The sequence below is a fragment of the Neolamprologus brichardi genome, chromosome 6, assembly GCF_056152115.1.
Source record: "Neolamprologus brichardi isolate AB-2024 chromosome 6, ASM5615211v1, whole genome shotgun sequence".
Lineage (NCBI taxonomy): Eukaryota > Metazoa > Chordata > Actinopteri > Cichliformes > Cichlidae > Neolamprologus > Neolamprologus brichardi.
The window spans coordinates 27,183,536-27,200,673 of NC_142109.1; the positions used below are offsets into that span (position 1 = coordinate 27,183,536).

Below are 17,138 nucleotides of genomic sequence, written 5' to 3' on the forward strand. Positions count from 1 at the left end.
TTCACTCTTTGTAACTCCCATCAGTGGATGATAGTAAGGTAACCGTACCACTGAGTATGCAAACGAGGCGCCCCCGTCCCCGCCTCTTTTTTTACGCTCACCCACGTGACCGCTGTGTGTGCTATGCGTCCCTGGCCTTGCCGGTGCTGTATGAGTGTGTGGACGGTGCTGCCTGAAGTGAGAGAGACTGTGAGAGAGCCGTGTGCTGTGGCTTATCCTTGTCCTATGCGGATTTTACCACTGACTGTCAGGCCGAGCGGCTCGCGTCATCTAGGGCAGGCCCCCCGTTCAGACACCCCCTTTCAAAGATTCCTCAAAACGCGCACCGCTGGAGGATAATTGTGGTTGCCCTGCTTAGTCAGTTTTATTTCGGGGGAATATTATCGACGCTGAGGACTTGGGAGAGGAGAAAAGCGGAGAGGCGAGGATGCTCAGTGGGCAAGGCGAGAGATGAGCAGTGGGCATGGTAAGCTGCATGCTGTAGGGGTGATGATGGAGAGGGATATAGTTTCCCGAGGTTCTTGGAAAATTACTTTCCTCTTAAGTGAGTCCAAAAATTGATGCTATATGTAATGCTATATATAATGTTGCGTTTCTGATAGAAGACAACTCCAGCAGCAGTTGGCTTTCCTCAGGAAGCTGCCTCACATGGCAGCCCGCACAGGGTTTCCACCGCAAGAGGGGGTGTGTTTGAGAGTGTGTGTTTGAGTGTGTGTGTGGGTGGGGGGCATCATGCAGACCAACCACGGGCCCCTCTCCTTTGCCCCCTGAAAAAAATGTTGATTGCAGTGCTCGGGACTTTTCTGGGGGAAATGATGCCCGTTTCCGCTTACATAAATCTGAAGCTGTCTTTATCCCTAATCCACGCGATCATGCTTAATCTGACCTCCAATCTCAGCCTTGCTTTAAGGAGTTTTCGCCGTTTATTCCCAAACCTTGGACTCTAATATTCAGCCACAAAAACACAGACGTTTTCACCTGTTTCAACAGCACGCATGCGCATCTACAGACGTGGTCGACGGAGTGACGTTCGTGTCTGAGCAATTTGACGCGTCAGATGGTCAAAGTTAATCATCCTTGATTTTCTTTCTCCACGAGATAATTGTTCATTTTAATTGACATTTTAAAAATCGCTGATACATGCAGCTCTCGCCTCCAGGAGCTGAACATCACAAATTCACTTTATGATGTAATCAAGTGAATACTCTGGGTACTGGTTCCAATTTAAGAGGCTTAAGGGAGAGGCTCAGGGAACTTTTGTTTGAGTTGTACCTGCAGATGAGTCATTAGGATATCGTGTATACTGTATGGATATGGATCTAATAATGGACCAAACCTCCAAAGTGCTGTTATTCATAGATTGTCCCTGTGCTGAGACTTAATCAGATATGTGCATTAGAAGTGAGCTGTACAGACTTATCTGGGAAATACTAAACTATACAAATCCCCTGCTCTTTGAAAATTGGGATTCATATATAAATCAAATGGTGTATGTTATAGCAGAGTTAGAAATGGGTAAATGTATTTGTTAGACTCATGAAAGCTCCTCTCACTCGGCTCATCCTTTTGTCCAGGATTCCTTCCACTTACATGCTCTGAGAATACACACAGAGATATAATATTACTTCTACAATGTGAAGTTTCTGCTCTCAAATCTCCAGATAAGTTGATTTAAAGAGCTGTGGTCTAAAACATCTCATGTAAGTAGAAAGCACCAGACTGCAATAACCTGTGCTTGTTGGTGCATATGTGTGTTTGTGGATGTGAGCTGAAGATGATTGTGCAGAAAGATGATACTGGTAAAGTTGCTGAGCATCACTTTCTTCTTTGTGCCCTTCGTTCTCACTCACTCCCTCTCTTCCTCTTGCGCGTCCCTCTCAGACTCATCATCCTCTCAGAGTTTTGCTCTCTGTGTCCCTGCTGTGTGCATCTCATGTCCTCTGTGCTTCTGCTGATGTTGGCTTTTCAACAGGAAAAGGCATCCTGTGACTTGTTTCAGTCTTTGTGTACTGCTGTGCTACAGCAAAAGTTCAAATTAAACACAGCAGATTTGTGGATGGATTACTGAATGGTACTTACAGGTGCATGTCCAGCTGCCCAGTAGGTCAGTGTCCATATCAGTCCTTGTACTGGGAGTTCCAACTTACTATGTAATTTTTTTTTTTTTATTTAATAGAATTATTAAATATAAGAATATGTTGGAATCGAAGTACATTTCTACTTAGGGAAGACATGATCTAAATTATATAATCTTGTTTTATTTTCAAATTATGTGTCACCCTATTTTTGAAATATTTTTAACCTCCAAAATGATACAGAAAGAGATACTAGAAATATTAAAAATGTTTAATACCACCCAACTATTATTAAAAAATGTTTCAAAAATGTTTCAATATCTTTCAATATCTATCTAGATTTGGCAGAGTTATACAGTTTTGCTCTGGATACCCTTACTGTCGCGACCCCAAAGGGGATTTGTGTCTTCACTTGGAAGCAATCCAAATATCTTTGGCGTGCCAAGCAAATGTGTTAACCACTACATCGTTATCCTCGTGTGCTATTGCTCACTATCATTACCTCAGAATCAAATAATAAAACGTCCAGCTGTGTATATATTTATTTAAACAGTGTTTTACTTATATAACACCTTGTTATTGCATTGCTCAGCAATCTGTTATAAAAAATAGTTTTTCATCATAGTATTAGAAGAAAATGTGTGTGCTTTGTCTAGTATGTATTACATTATAGTCTGACAATTAATAATAAATAATACATTTTATTTAAAAGTGCCTTTCAAAACACCCAAGGACACTGTACAGAGCAAATAAGACAGGCATAAAAACAGGAAATAAACACAATAATAAAAGAAAGTTTAAGAGCATGGAGAAGTTATATAGAGTATGCTATCTTGAACAGGTGGGTTTTGAGGGTGGACTTAAAAAGAGGGATTGAAGTGATGTTTCAGAGGTCAGAGGGTATGGAATTCCAAAGTCGAGGGGCAGAGCAACTAAAAGCCCTGCCCCCCGTGGTAATAAGACGAGAACAAGGAACAGAAAGGAAAAGAGAAGAGAAGGATCTGAGGCACCGGGATGGGATGGAGATCTGTACCAAATCAGAAAGGTATGGTAGGGAAAGAGAATTGATAGCCTTAAATGTATAAAGGAGTATTTTAAAATTAATGTAAATTGTTTTTCTGAATTGCTTATTACCAGTGTTTATGGTAATATGTTTCTGGTAAGTTTTTATGTAACTTTTATGTCAGAAAATGCATTTCGGTTAGATCTATAATCTCTTTTATGAGAGTTACCAGGCCAAAATATAGATAGCAGCACAATTAACAGGGTTGATGAGATTGCAGTCATAGATAGAATAATTTACATAATATTCTAAATAAATTACAAAATTATGAAGCCTGAATATTAGTCATTAAATATTTGCCACAAGGGGGATAATAAACTTGGAGGCACACACATCTGGCTATGTGTTCTGTGGTTTTTTTGGCTGCTTTTATAAGAGCCAAAAAACCTATTGTAAGGTGAAGACCCCACTGTATTCAGGAGAAAACCCCAATAATCAGATGACCTCCTATGAGCAAGCAGTTTGCAACAGTGGGAAGGAAAAAGTCCCTTTTCAGCAGAACCAGGCTGAGACAGGGGCAGTCCTCTGCTGTGACCGGTAGGAGGATGACGGCAAAGAAAAAAGTAAAAGTGAGCATAGTGAGACAGAACAAAATACAGAATAAATGTGAGTAGAGACAAACATTTAATGACATGCCTCGGTGGTATGTAAACATAATAAAAGTGGTGAGTGTAGAAAAAGAGCTCAGTGCATCCACTGAAGTCCTACGGCAGTCAAAACCTTTAACATGGTTCCTGGTCACCTGATCAAGCCCTAGCTATAATCTTGGTCCAAAATGGTAAGTGGCCTGTATTTGTATAGCGCTTCACTAATCCCTAAGGACCCCAAAGCGCTTTACACAACCAGTCATCCACCCATTCACGCACACATTCACACACTGGCGATGGCAAGCTACATTGTAGCCACAGCCACCCTGGGGCGCACTGACAGAGGCGAGGCTGCCGGACACCGGGCCCTCTGACCACCACCAGTAGGCAACGGGTGAAGTGTCTTGCCCAAGGACACAACGACCGAGACTGTCCAAGCTCGAACCGCCAACCTTCCGATTACAAGGCGAACTCCCAACTCTTGAGCCACGATCGCCCCTAATCAAAGTTTTAATTCTAGTCTTAAAAACAGAGAGAGGCCTGAAACCTGAAGGCTCTGCCTCCTATCCTACTTTTAGAAACTGTAGGAACTACAAGTAGCCTACAGTCTGAAAGCATTGGGATAACATGATACTATGAGGTCTTTAAAATATGATGGGCTCTGATTTTTCAAGACTATAAAGGTTTCAACCCTTTAAAGTCTGAACCTTGAATTTAAAAGAAGAAAATTATTGTGATGTATTTCAGACGTGCCTTTAATTTAACTATTGTAGTTTATTCATCTGGCCTCATAGATACATATAGTTGGGTATCAACTACATAGGAATAAAAATGTCTGTAGTGTTTTCTAATAATTATTTCTAAAGAAAATGTGTAATGTATGAATGTATGTCAACAGTTGTCACTGACAGAAATGTATTACAATCCATACTGTTATGACAACTCATTTAAATAGAAAAAAAACACACACACAGGTAAAGGCAGGTTGCGGTTTTTTTTTCTGACTTATATTCTTAAGATAATTATCATAAACACAGAAATAGGTGATCATATGTGAAGTTTGCTGACAACCCTCTGGCGATCTTCTTACCAGCACTGAACTGGGATGGACACTCATCTGTATTGTGGAGAGTTTTCGTCTCTCTCTGCCAGTTATGGATCTTTGATCAGCACGTTTCTTTATGGCACAAAGACAAAGGATACATATTTGATTGCCACATCTGGCCAATGTATTCAAACACTAAGAAACTCAAAGGTTTACCTTGTCATGAGAGGGATTTTTTTTAAAGTATATTTTCTGTCATCTGACAATTTAGTGAGTTGAAGACAGATGAAAAGAGATTTAATTTAGGGGGGTCACCCTAGCTCAGCTTTCGTTTAGTAGGTTAATTACGTTCTGTGTCAGTGGAAGCTTATAGTCGCTGGCAGAGGGAAATGTATCACAGGAACCCTTAATGATCAATTCCCCCATGTCCTTTGTGAAATACGAATTTGGAAGAGAAAATTGGGTTGCAAGTGTGTGTCTACGCGCACACAGACCGTGCACGGTGGCCTGAATAATATAAGCTACCAAGTAGCTTCATCAAACACCTGAGTGCCAGAGTTTTAGTATGACCTACTTCTCCATAACGGGGCACAAACTAGAAACCGCTCTGTCAGTCATTGTTTACATTGTCATTTCACTGTTCTCTAATTGATGCAGACAACAAAGAAATTGCTTTTAAGTTAGCTTGTTGATTTAGTGGTGATGGTCAAGTTAGAGGGCAGCGTCAGTCTGTTGATGGTTTTCTTGATACATTATTGGTGATTTCTGATTGAGTCAGCACATATGAAACAGTCAAATCACTGACTATGGAAGTACAGTGGAAACAGCACACAAATGCAACAATAGCAGCAACTGCTCCACTAGCTTTACAAATGTCCAGCCACTGTGTGCAACATATAAACTGGATCTGGTCTGGAAATCACTCAAAGTCATCATCTATCATCATGAAAGGTCCACTGAATGTGTGGAGAGAAGCACACCACCAGGAGAGTGGGTAGCGCCACTATACACACAATACAGCAGGCATCAGTGACAACAAACAGAGCATTACGTAAATTAGAGAGAGCATCAAGGGAGGAGCTTGGCGGGTTGCAAAGCAGCTTGCATATGTGGGAAGGCAGCTAAAATAACATAACATATTTGAGATTTGATGATTGGATGTGTACAAGCCCAAGACGAGGGCTGCATTATGTTTCTGCATCAACCAGGGCAGATCGAGAAAGACATAAAAGTACTTCATAAAAGTCATACCGTTCATACTTTTTATATATCATCTTCATTTCTTTCTTACAGGGGCATCTTACAACTCCCGACAGAAAAGAGGAGCCTTCACTGGCATAGCTACCTCCCCACTCTTCCCCTCCTCCCATCCACATTTCCCTCTTCTCCCCCATTCTTAAACCGTTGACCGTTTGTTTATCGCCTTCTCTCCCTCCATATTTCCCCATCATCTGTCACCATGACAACCTCAGCCCTGCGCAGGCAGGTGAAGAATATTGTACACAACTATTCAGAAGCAGAGATCAAGGTATTGTGTTAAATGTGCTATCTTCTTCGAGTGTCACTGTTTATTAGTCATACAGATGCTGACCATCATACAGATAAGCACTTGAGATCTCTCAGACGTAAAACATAAATGGATGTTATTCCTGTGCTGCCAACGTGCAGGTTCGCGAGGCCACCTCAAACGATCCATGGGGGCCATCCTCGTCTCTCATGTCAGAGATTGCTGACTTAACCTTCAATGTGGTGGCGTTTGCAGAGGTCATGGGTATGGTGTGGAAGCGCCTCAATGACAGCGGCAAGAACTGGAGACATGTCTACAAGGTGATTTCATGAAAAGACATGAGTGTTGAGTCTCGTGCTTAATCTGACTTTGTAAACTGTAGCTTCTCTCTACTTGTTGGCCATCCACTGACACTCACTAGCTCCACTGAATAACAGTCATGCATCTTTAAATTTTGTTCTTCTGGATGAAAATGTCAGTTGTAATGTGCACAATATGTGGACTACAAAAATATTTGGGAATAAATGTGCTAATCGTGATTTGACTCCAGGCCCTGACACTGTTGGATTACTTGCTGAAGACAGGATCAGAAAGGGTGGCCCAGCAGTGCCGTGAGAACGCGTTCACTATTCAGGTATTGGAGTGAAACAAAAAGAGCTGATTGATCATTGTTTATTGATCACATCATGTTAACCACAACCCTGCGTCTGTTCAGCTAGCTACATTTTATACTTAAAAAAACTCACTGTGATGTCTTTTGTGTGTGGTTCAGACCCTGCGCGACTTTCAGTATGTGGATCGTGATGGCAGAGACCAGGGGGCCAACGTAAGGGAAAAAGCACGCCAACTGGTCTGCCTCCTTCGGGACGAGGAGCGGCTGCGCCAGGAGAGGAGTCAAGCCCTTAAGACCAAGGAGCGAATGGCTGGTGGAGGCAGTGGAGGGGGTGGAGGTGTTTATGGAGGTATACCCCCAGCGTATCACCCAGGCAGACGCACAAGTCAGCCCAGCATGGCTGTGCTATACGGGGAGGAATTCAGTCGCTCCAGAGGCTCTCCATCTTCCTTTAACTGTGAGTATTGTGAGTAAACTTATCTGGAACACTGACCGCCTTCTATTGTATGATAGCAAGTTGTGAATAAATAGATCAAGACTTAAAAATACACATTTAAATTCAGGATCATTGCCGCATCCCTAATTAAATGTTTTTTGCGCTGTCACCCAGCACTTTGGACAACCACATGGATTATCAATACTGCAGCGTAGGCCTGAAAATATTCAAATGAGCCCCATACTTTGTGTGCTTCTTGTCTTTCTGGAACTGCTCGTTCATCCCCACATCAATCGTTTCTCCTAACTCAGTCTTATTCCATTCTCCCAAAATCCCTCCGCAGCCTCGTCCTCATCTCCTCGAGCCGCTTCAGACCTGGAGCAGGCTCGACCTCAGACCAGCGGGGAAGAGGAGTTACAGCTCCAGCTGGCTTTAGCCATGAGCAGGGAGGAGAGTCAGAAGGTAAAACAACACACAACAATACACATACACACACACGCACGGTATGATAATGTGGATGTCCTCAGGTGTAGCTCCTGTCCACATATACACACAAATAAGTCCTCGGTATTCAGTGCCTCTTGATGATTCCAGTAATGAAAATGAAAATGTTGCAAACATTTTGAACATTCGCCCACCTTCAGCTAGCCCTTCCTTCCCCTGTTACCATAGAGACAGATGGAGACACAGAACTACAGACTGCTCAAAGCCTTAGCCTAACGGAGCATATGCAGGTACACACAGAAACACACCTCAGAGCTTAAAGTAAGCAATTATTAAATATTGTGTGTCTTTTTGTGTATTTGACGACATGGCTCATATGCTTTTACTGAGATTTTCCTGGTATTTTTAAAATGTAACATTAATTTGATATTTCTTTTGTCGTTTGCATTTTTTTAGTTATTCGTCTTTGTTCTAATGTATACATTTTCTTGGTCATTAAAGGTACAAACTGAGAGCATGATTTTCAGCTACATTAGCTAAGCACCTCCAGTCTCTTTGACTAGAGGCTGTCATTTGTGCTGTGCACCTGGTGCCAGGCACAAACAACAGGCACAAACTTTACATTTTACATGACAGCTCCCTCATTTGGAGAATAAAGAATAAGCACATTATCCAAAAATAAAACACAGAAAATTAAGTGGAACGTAATTGACTTGACAAGATGCGGGGAATGAAATTAATAAATGGGAAATTTAAAGGGAAAATAGAGTTAGGACGCATTACTGTGATGTAAATAAATATGGAAGCAAATTTAAACAGAAATGCAATTAAGTTGCATTTTATAAATTAATTAACGCTTGCATTTATTTTTAACACTGTTTTCGCACATTTAGTGTATTTTGAGTCATTCATTCATTCGTGCGTTTCTTTATTTTGGATTTTTGGCAGTTACAGTCCTGAATAATGGCGATCTCACTAACCCTTTACTTCCTTTTCTCCAGCTTTTACCACCCGTCGCCTTATCAGGAACTCCGTTGTGCAGATTTCTCATACGATTTTTCATACAAGTACTGCTTCAACTCTCATGTGTAATTTTGGAAGATTTTCTCTCTGCTTTGTGCTTACCCAGCTTCTGCTCTTTGTAAACTAAATATTTCAACAGTGCAAAACAGCCACCAGTGCCGCGTTCGGTCTGCTGGGCCAAGCAGCAGAAAAGTGTTTAACCAATGCCAGTTTTTGTGTGCGGGTCTGCACTCATTGCCACGATGGTAATGCTGATGATGTCACAATACCGCCCCTGCAGGAGCAGCGCTGTCGCCAAGGAGACGAGTCACTGTTACAGAAGGCCCTGGATGAGAGCAGGAGAGAGAGCCAGTCAGGGACGCACGAGGTGAGTTCAAAAATGTGTGTGCATGCGATGGATGCCATGTGTGTGGGTACACGCATGGAACATGAGTGTGAATTTGTATGAAAAGGTGGGCGGATGCATTTGTAGGTGGTTGCTGGCAGGCATTTGGAGAAAGAAATTGAATATAGGCTGCAGACTACGAGGCAGGGATGGACAACAAGCCTAAAAATAAAATAAAATAAACAACAAAACAGCCTAATGATCGTGTGTTGAGAGAGAGACAATAGAAAGCTGAGAGAAGAGAAAGAGGTGCTTGCTGAATGATAATGACTCTGTCGTGTCTAACCTTGAGCTCAGCATGACATTTCCCTGAAAGCATACTTCTTATCTTGTAGCACATCAGCTCCTTTACTCATTGGCCTGTCAACAAGCCAATCAGAGTCAGCTGCAGTCTTATGTAAAGGTTCCCAAGCCTTGTAACTGGTCGTGTAATGTCGAAATCATTGCTATGCCATCACATAAAGCCAGATAAAACATGAAAAATAGAGGGAAAAGGGGAAAAGTTAACCTCTAAATGGCTCTTTCACTGACAAAATCTTAAGATTTTGTGTTTAGCATAAAAGGTACTAAATATAAGTGTACTTTATTAGAAAAGACAGTTTGTTTTAACTACCTCCTTAAAAAAATTAAAACTTACATAAGTTTTCTCTTAAGCCTGTTTTCAGTGTGATTGCACTGGGGCCCTGTCTGCACTTTGTGACCGATTATGTTGAATATTGAGCTCTATAGAACAGATTTACGTGATTCACTTCTTTGTGTGGAGCAGAAATTTAAACACATAAACCTGACATTTCTGTCTGCTACCTTTCAATTTTCACATGCAACAAGCTGATATGAACATATTTGAAATAATTAAAACTGAAAACTGGTAAATCAAAACTAAGAGTAGTGAGAAAATAAGCTTGACTGAATTACAAAGTCAGGAATCATAGTTCAAGCGGTAGATCATATGTTGTCATATTTGTGTGAAATGGCAGTGATGACTTGTGTTTTTTATGCCATTTCAGTTTTTTAAATTAAAAACAAAGTAGGTGTTTGTTTCCATGTTCTAACTCACATTTCCACTTAACATAACATTACAATGCAGGTTCAGCCCAATATGATATAGTTTTACCACATGGGTAGGGTCTGAAAGATAACATAGAAGCTTCATTTGATGCTTTTCTGTGAGTAGAAATAGAAATTTCTCTGTAGGTAGATATCTTCCTGTTTACTGTCCTGTAGGATTCTCTTCTGCAACTGCTGCGCTGCAGAGTGGTCTCTAAACAGTACAACCTGAGAAATTTATGAAACGATGACACCGTTTCTGAATGACCTCAAGCAATTTTCATTTCATTATATAATGTATGCTCATTACAACATACATAAAGCCACAAACACCAGATGCAAGATGCAGATGCTGTGGTGGATCTTATTAATAAATTATACTCTACAGTAATAGAGCAATGGACTGCGTAACTCAGAAGGGCGCCAGAAATTATCATAGCAATTGTAAATGTGTGTTTTCAGCAGCAGCAGCAGTGAAACATAACTGCAAAGAAACATTTTCAAGTGAGCTACAGTAAGCTCTTTATTGGTAAGGGAATAAACAGAGCAGCAGATTCAGTCTGACTTTAGAAAGTCGCCATTGTTCTGTGAATACCATGGATCTTTTCTTTTCATGAGTTAATACCAAAAAGCAGATCTGTGTTTGTCTTTTTTTGGAACACTGAATAGATTTCTCTTCCCAGAAAAAACATTATATTTCAGTAGAGCTGAAAATTGCCACAGATCAATAACTCTTAACTGGAACACCAGCAAGTGCACATTTCTGTACTTTCAGTGTACAATAGTTTCTTACTCAGTTTGACTCTCAGATATTTACATAACACAGTTTTACTCAGACAATTCATTTAACTTCATTTAAATACAAAGTGAAATCATTAGTGTTAATACAGTTGTCAATGGATTTTACAGTCACACTGACTCTGTGAGTTCTCCGGCTGTCCTCAGTAGGATTGGGTGCTTGAATGTTTCTCATTAAGTTACACAAACCTGGAAACAAATAAGACAATGTTTGATCCTGAGATGTTTTCCTTTCCTTGTAGTCTGCCATGTTGGATCTAGTGGACATATTTGGATCCTCATCTGAGCCCCCTCTGCCACCTAGTGACCCTTGGAACTCTGCTAAACCCACCAGTAACGTCTCTTCTGACCCGTGGGACTCTGTAGGTAGGTGGATCATCACAGACGCATCACACAAACATCAGTGTGATGCAAGAGTGCATTCAAAACAGCAGCTTCAAAGTGAATCTTTTCTCTCCCTAACAGCAGTCCACTCAAGCACTCCTGTGATTGGTAGCCCCTGGACAGCCCCTCCCTCCTCCAACAACACATCCAATCCTTGGGCTCCTTGTACCAACTCACGCACAGACCCATGGGAAGCAGCGCCTGCTTCCTGCAGTCCTGTCAATCATGCGTGGGACAGCCCAACAGATGGAGGTGCTTTCATTAGGACACACACACACACACAGTCGTGTTTTCATATCTTTGTGGGGACATCTAATTGACATAATGCTTTCCCTAGCCGCTTACCCTAACCATAACCTAATTGTAACCCTGACACTAAAACCACATTTTCACTCTCACAAATGCCTTCAAACTCGTGGGGACGGGTTTTTGTCCCCATAAGGGCTGTTGGTCCCCACAAGTATAGTAAAGTTCCAAGTTTTGGTCCCCACAAAGATATGTAAACCTAGTACACACACGCACACACACATATATATATTGATTGTTTTAATCCAAAAACATAAGCACTTCTTCTGTTTTCATCGATTCTCATTTTTCCATGCAGATGCTGATGGGACGGATCCATTCGCTGCACATGAAGAAGAGAAACCTAAACAGGAGATTCCCGCAGTGTCCTCACCTCAACCTGCAAGTCCCACAGGTACTATTGTACATAAAAGAGAGAACTGTGGGCTTTACTGTAAGACTTAATCCTGACAGTACCACGGGTGGTTGTAGTAACAATAACATCATACAATATGATCTTTGTTATACCTGCGATACCTGTGATATTTTGTACTTTTAGAGGTACTATGGCTTGTCACTGGGGTGGTACCGTTCAAAGTAATGCCATGGCACTTTTTTCTGCTCTTGTAGTTTATTACCTACAAGAGATTGGTTTTGAACTTCTCGTGACAATTTTGTAGCTCTGAAAGTTTAAATCTCACTGAAACTCCTCGTTTTGTTTTGCTTTGTTTTCATTTGTACAACATTTAACATTATGTTATATTATCGTTCATCAAAATCTAATTTTAAAATCCTTTTTTCTCCCTTGTGTAGATGCAGAGTTGTTTGGGACAAAACCAGAGTCTGACCCATTTTCTGGTCTAGACTCCAAGCAGGACCCATTTGGAACGGAGCCACCAGTGAAACCCCTGGTAAACGGACGAGATTCAGCCAGCCCGGAGATGTTTGACCTGTCACGGCTAGCACCCCCGCTCAGTGCCCCGGCTACACGTGTGTGTCGAACTCCAGAGGCTTTTCTGGGACCTACGGGGGCCTCATTGGTGAATTTAGACACTCTGATACCCCCCAACCCCCCTACAAAGACGCACAATAACCCTTTCCTCTCAGGTAAAACACAACTTTAAATTTACATACAGAAATATTACTGTGATATTGTTAGTTTTAAGTTTTTCAGTGGCACAATTCTGTCTTCACAGGTCTGAGCGCACCATCTCCTAACAACCCTTTTCACTGCGACCAGCCTCGCCTCACCCTCAACCAAATGCGACCGTCCTCCACGTCCCCACTGCCCCCCCACATGCTGTCCTACAGCCCGTCGCTGCCCCTTCCACTGCTCCACCAGCCTCCCATCCTCCCCTCTTCTTTCACACAACCTCCTGCTGGACTCCTGGACCTTCCCTCTAACCTCCCGCAGCCCCTGCTTCCCCTTTCTCCACGACCAGCACCCCGCACTCAGTCACAAACACACAGTCACAACCCTTTCCTCTGAGACTCTAACATCTTGCAAGCTCTGGTCTGCAGAGGGAGACAGAACTGACTCTTTTTGGGTTAATCTATGCTAACTGCAAGTTTAAGCGAGCCTGAACTGGGTCCTGGTCTGATGTCATTGTGCACACTTGAAGTGGACTCGGATGGGATGTATTTGTGTCTGTGTAAGGACACAACAGCTGCTACTTAACCTGAACTCTTGAAGAAAAGCTCGCTCACGCACACACACACCTATACATGCACTCAGGCGCACTTTAGGGTGCACAGACACAAACATGTACACTGCACCAAACTAACAGGGTGTATCTCAACAGTCCCTCTAATGCCTTTTCCCCATCAAAAGAGACAACTCCAAGTATCTTTTCAATCCTGAACTTTTCCTTTAAAAGCCTGGGATGAAGCCACACTCTTTGATTGTCTACGAAGCTTCACCAGGATCCTTACCACTGCTGCTTCACCGACAAAAGCATGAATGCCTTCCCCACCCAGGATTCCAAACTACGCTACTCTCCTGAGCACCTGAGATGAGCTCTTCAAATAGATCCTATTTTTTCAAGAGCTTTCTGTCACTTGAGAAAGTCCAAAAGTGTGGTACTGTAAGATTTAAGAAAGCATAGACAAGAACTAATCAATTCCTTCCCACCTTTACATTATAATATATATTTTGCATTGCCTTGCAACCTTGCAATCTCAATAGCATCTGATCCTAAGTTAGCTTGGTTATTTATCTTTCAAGATAAGAAGCCTCAACATGATCCTGATGGATTCAAAACTAGCCTAGCCTAAGTTCAATTGTACAATCTGTCACTAAAGTGATCACTTATTTAACCCCCACCCCCCGTGCCTGTCTCTACATCTTACCCACCATGCATTCTTAACCAGTGCATGCTAGCACCAGTTAGGGGAGGGGTGTACAACTAATTTTCCCCACAGGCCACATGAGAAACTGAGACTGTTTGGAGGGCTGTACCGATAAGCCAAACTCAGTTCTGCTGGGAAATAATGTCAACTCTGTATACGCTTATGGGGCGCAGCCCTTCACAACAGTCCCAGTTACTCATGTGGCCCTTTGGGAAAATGAATTGGCCACCCTGAATTAGGAGGACCTCAGGGAGACTGCCCCTCTTTCAATGCGATTCAACCTCACTAAATAGAAAAGTATTTGACTTTAAAAATAAACAGGAGAATAGGTGATTTTATTTTTTTCTGATTAAAAAACGATGGGAGGATGCGAATGTATACAAGGAAGAAAGGAGACGTGACGGAACAGATCTAAATGAAGTTATTACAGATTATAGAACAATTTATTGAGCTGTAGCTCCTCTTCTCCTCTGCTCCTTGTTCATGTCAGTGTTAGGAACAAGAGAATCTGAGATGAATCAGAGATGTTTGGTCATTACTGCACTGAACCTGGACTTGAATGTGAAATGCCTGCCTATAGATACACACAGGCTTAGTACATATGTATTTAACAGAATGATAATGCTGTATTATTAAGTATTATACCAATAAATTGATGGTGTTTGCATTATAATTTCTGAAGTATTGTCTTTTTTTGTTGTTGTATAACCCCTTTTTTGAACTATGACCACTAGATGGCAGTGCTGTGTAAGACGGTTTTAATGCCCTGCATGTTTTGCAGCAATGCAGTCTGGGCAACATCACCCCTGGGATATAAGACAGATAGGGTTACTTGTCTGGTAGTCAGCACACTTGAAGTTCCAAGAAGCAGTTCAAACATTTCACGGTAATCACCATGTTGATTGTTGCACCATAGCAGCTGATCTCTAGCCATGTGCAAACAAGCTTTTAATCCAACCAAACATCTTACTTGTTGCACATAAATTTATGTAAGGAACTGATTAACTCTATTAATCATCTAGCTTTCAGATGATGTTTGCAAAGATCTTTTCATATGTACAATTTAATATACACATGCATCAAGAAGAAACTGTAAAGAAATTCGATTCCTCACACTGTAGTTTGTTAACATTTTTAAAACAAGACATCAGAACCCTGAAAATTAGACTTTTAGTTTCACAGACAGGTCTTTGGACTGCCTTTGCTCTGAGAAAAATCTGAGGGGTGTTATGAAATGAGAGGGAAAGTTATATTTCCATATTAAGGTTCTGCTATCATTAGATATTTTCCATTTATTACCCATTCATAATGGTATTTGTCAGCTTCCTATCTGCATGGCTCCTGTACAAGATCAATTAAAACAACTAAAAGGGCTTTCTTGCAAACTCTCAAAAGGTCAAATATCTGGGTTTCCAAAAGTGAAACTAAATGAATCGAGAAAATCCAATCATGCCTGTACACCCAGAAACACTCGCACACTTCCCTTTCTCTTTAATGTCTGGCATTTCTGTCCAAATAAAATCAAGTGGAGTCTGATCACAGATCTAAACAGCTGCAGTCTCAACCTTCTGATACAGTAAATCAACTGGTGTGCACATTTGATATACAACATTGCCATGTGGTGTTGATTTGGCGAAGGCACGGGTGGGGGTAAACAGGCAGCAGTGAGTGATTGTGGGAACAGTTGCAAGTGTGAGTGAAGACTGTGTTCTAATGCAAAAGTACCGATTAGGTTCTTAGAGACCTTGTGGGCCTGCATTGCAAGGAAATAGATAAACTTCACTTCCAGCCAGTACATAACCTCTGCTTGAACCTCTAATTGTGTTTTAGTTAATCTTGCATGACTCACTACGACTATCTATCTCTATCAGTCAGAAATTAATATCTGCCTTGCTTCAAAACCTCCAGCGCAACAGTCTAGTGAAGATAAATAAGACTGCCATTTGCAGAGAGAAATAAGAGACTGATTACACATACAGGCACACATCCATAAGAGCAAACGGTCATTGTCGCAGGTGTGGGCCAATGAATCTGTGCATTGAGTCTAAATGTTATCTAAATTCCACTTATCATACATTAAAAAAAATAATTCCTGGTTTGGACCTCATCTGATGACACTAGCTGTTGTTCCTGGCCTGCAGTAAGGCAGCTGTCCAATTAAAGGATCATTCAGAGTTATAGATTAAGCTAAGCCTGACTGAGATGTTACGGTAACATGGGAACAATTAGTCTCAGCACGTGCACATAAACACAGTGTGTATTCACTTAAAACAGTTTTTTAAACGACATCCTGTCCATGCAATGCCCTGATTAAGGAGGACCGTGTGTGTGCAATAAAATTCAGAACTTCATTAAAAATTATCTCAGGACATTAACCAGAAGAGGAAGGCAGTTTATGTCTTCATAAAGTGGATAATATACAAGCAGCTTGGTTCCTCTAGGCTTTTCTCTTTTTATTGCTCATGAATGGTTTTATCAGTGCACAAAAAGAACAAATGAGGATTAGTTTGAGAATAACAAGGGGGTTTAGCAATCTATACAGTGGAAGTAAAGCTAATGTGTAACAGAGTTTAGATATCATGACTTCAGCATCACTAATTCCTACACACACAGACAATCCCTGTAATTCTGTTACTTTTGAAAATAAAAACTATGATATAAAACAATGGCCCATCCTGTTTTTCTGTCTGCTCACCAAGACAAACATCCCATGCTATGGCTGCCAACATTAACATGAAAAACACACTGATCTGGTCCCTATTCAACATGAGAGCTAAGAGCTGCACAGTTGTATGTCATCAGTGCTGAGTCTGACCAAACAACACAAAGAAGCCAGAACGACACACCCAGCTGTTTACTTTAGTGAGTTTTGAGATAAATCTTTTTCCATTTACTTGAAAATAAAATTTTAAGATACTAAGATACTACAAACAACGCATCGGTGACATTAGCACAATGTATGACTTAGTCTTTTATTGTGCCAAGAACAAATCAAGCATGAGGCACGGTTGTGCTTATGGAAGAACGTATTAAAACGATGATGAAATTTGTTTTTATAAACATTTAAAGTCATTTTAATTACTTGATAATGTATGTA

General features: G+C 41.2%; 1 protein-coding gene across 1 annotated transcript; it reads left to right on the forward strand.

Moving 5' to 3' along the window:
* The first annotated feature begins 140 nt into the window (after positions 1-140).
* On the forward strand, positions 141-14,649 carry epn3b (epsin 3b). The gene is made up of 12 exons (XM_087841949.1): positions 141-466; positions 6,064-6,298; positions 6,439-6,597; positions 6,828-6,911; positions 7,050-7,347; positions 7,670-7,788; positions 9,074-9,160; positions 11,266-11,389; positions 11,489-11,659; positions 12,012-12,107; positions 12,506-12,799; positions 12,889-14,649. Exons 2-12 carry the CDS (start codon positions 6,230-6,232, stop codon positions 13,179-13,181), a joined length of 1,794 nt encoding a protein of 597 aa, XP_087698075.1. The 5' UTR covers positions 141-466; positions 6,064-6,229; the 3' UTR covers positions 13,182-14,649.
* The last annotated feature ends 2,489 nt before the right edge of the window (positions 14,650-17,138 follow it).